Raw genomic sequence first — 2,005 nt, 5'->3', positions numbered from 1 at the left:
CAGGCATTGCACAGAAGGCTGAGTAGTATTTATGGTTTTCAATGATATGTATCTCTCTCAGTAGCAGGGACTAGAGCACTCTAGCCTTGTGGTTTTACAGAGAACAACAGGAAAGTAATTCTTGACGCTCCCGGCTTTCTTGAGAGGGAGGCAGCATTCAGCCAGATCATTCCCAGTGGGTACAACAGGCGATTGCAGAGTTGGATAAGCCAGCAATAATTGCAAAACACTGCAGCTTTACCTTGTCCAACAGATTCTGGTTTCCGGCTGCTGTACACCATCCCACTCTTTGGAAACGGCATTCGACCAGTTCTGCAGCTCCTCAGCCAGTGAAAAACCCCAAAGAACTATTCAAAGAGGGGAAACCAGTGACAGGTGGATTTCATTATCAAGCAGCAAACTGGCAAGCCACCACCTGATTTGGCAGTGGCTCTTTGTGAGATGAACTTCACGCAGCACTATGGAGTTCACGAACACCTTGGCTTGTGGAATCGCAGCTATGGACTACGTGGCGGAGGAGGCACAAATCGATCCCTGGGGAAGGCTTACTCTTCGGAAGGCTGCTACGAGCAACTTTTCGTCTCGCCCGAAGTGTTCGTCATGCTGGGCTTTGTCAGCTTGCTGGAGAACGTGCTGGTGATTGTGGCCATCGCCAAGAACAAGAACTTGCACTCGCCGATGTACTTCTTCATCTGCAGCTTGGCGGTGGCCGACATGCTGGTGAGCGTCTCCAATGGGTCAGAGACCATTGTCATCACCCTGCTGAACAACACCGACGCAGATGCGCAAGGCTTCACCGTCAGCATCGACAACATCATCGACTCGGTCATCTGCAGCTCTTTGCTCGCCTCCATCTGCAGCCTGCTCTCCATTGCTGTGGACAGGTATTTCACCATCTTCTACGCTCTCCAGTACCACAACATCATGACGGTGAGGCGTGTGTTCATCATCATCACCTGCATCTGGGCTGCTTGCACCATCTCGGGCATTCTGTTCATCATTTACTCGGACAGCAGCGCCGTCATCATTTGCCTCATCACCATGTTCTTCACCATGCTAGTCCTCATGGCTTCTCTCTACGTCCACATGTTCCTGCTGGCCCGGCTGCACATTAGGAAGATTGCCATCCTCCCTGGCAGCGGTCCGATACGCCAGGGCGCCAATATGAAGGGGGCCATCACCCTGACCATCTTGATTGGCGTGTTTGTTGTGTGCTGGGCTCCGCTCTTCCTTCACTTGCTCTTCTACATCTCCTGCCCTCACAACCCTTACTGCATCTGCTTCATGTCCCACTTTAACCTGTACCTCATCCTTATCATGTGCAACTCCATTATCGACCCTCTTATCTACGCCTTCCGGAGTCAAGAGCTAAGGAAAACCTTCAAGGAGATCATGTGTTGCTGTAGCTTGCGAGAGCTCTGCGATTTCTCTGGCAAATACTGAGTGGATGTGGCTCAGCTACCACACAGACACACACACTTGCCACTTTTAAGGCTGCCTTGGCTGCATCCATAACAACAAACCTCTTTCTACTGTAGTTCTTAGTTGCATCTTTCCTCCTCCTCGCTCGTCGTGCTTCAAGTGCGATTATTTCAATGTCAAAGCAGTGGTGGTGATTGGAAATGTTCCGACAGGCTGCAATTAAAGGAACAATGTCAAGTTATTTTTGAAACTGTCAGACACCAATAAATGGATGCTGAGGATTGCGAAGAAACAATTGCCTTATGAATGCACATAACTGTGCAGATATAAAATGCACACAGCCGTGTTCTTAGACTTGCTCCATTGTACTGTTTTGATTCAAGAACTGGAGTTAGTTTATGCCTCTGACCCATGTTGCTAATTTTAATTAAGCTCAAATGTATATTAAAGAGGCATCGTGTAATGCCATCAATCTAGCTAAAGTTAGAACTAGCAACCATTGGGGTCACTGGAATTTGAGGGTTTTTTTGGGGGGGGGACTGTAAATTATGCTATAAATGGTGTTATGAACAATGTTTTGCTT

At 48.3% G+C, this 2,005-nt stretch overlaps 1 protein-coding gene across 1 annotated transcript; it reads left to right on the top strand.

Annotated features, from left to right (window-relative positions):
* Positions 1 to 441: 441 nt before the first annotated feature.
* MC4R (melanocortin 4 receptor) lies at positions 442 to 1,443 on the top strand. Its single transcript, XM_035125377.2, has one exon. The coding sequence runs from the start codon at positions 442 to 444 to the stop codon at positions 1,441 to 1,443; it is 1,002 nt and encodes a 333-aa protein (XP_034981268.1).
* Positions 1,444 to 2,005: the final 562 nt, after the last annotated feature.

Source organism: Zootoca vivipara, chromosome 8 (assembly GCF_963506605.1).
Source record: "Zootoca vivipara chromosome 8, rZooViv1.1, whole genome shotgun sequence".
NCBI lineage: Eukaryota > Metazoa > Chordata > Lepidosauria > Squamata > Lacertidae > Zootoca > Zootoca vivipara.
The sequence above is the reverse complement of the archived record's forward strand: the minus strand, read 5'-3'. Positions and strand labels throughout refer to the sequence as shown.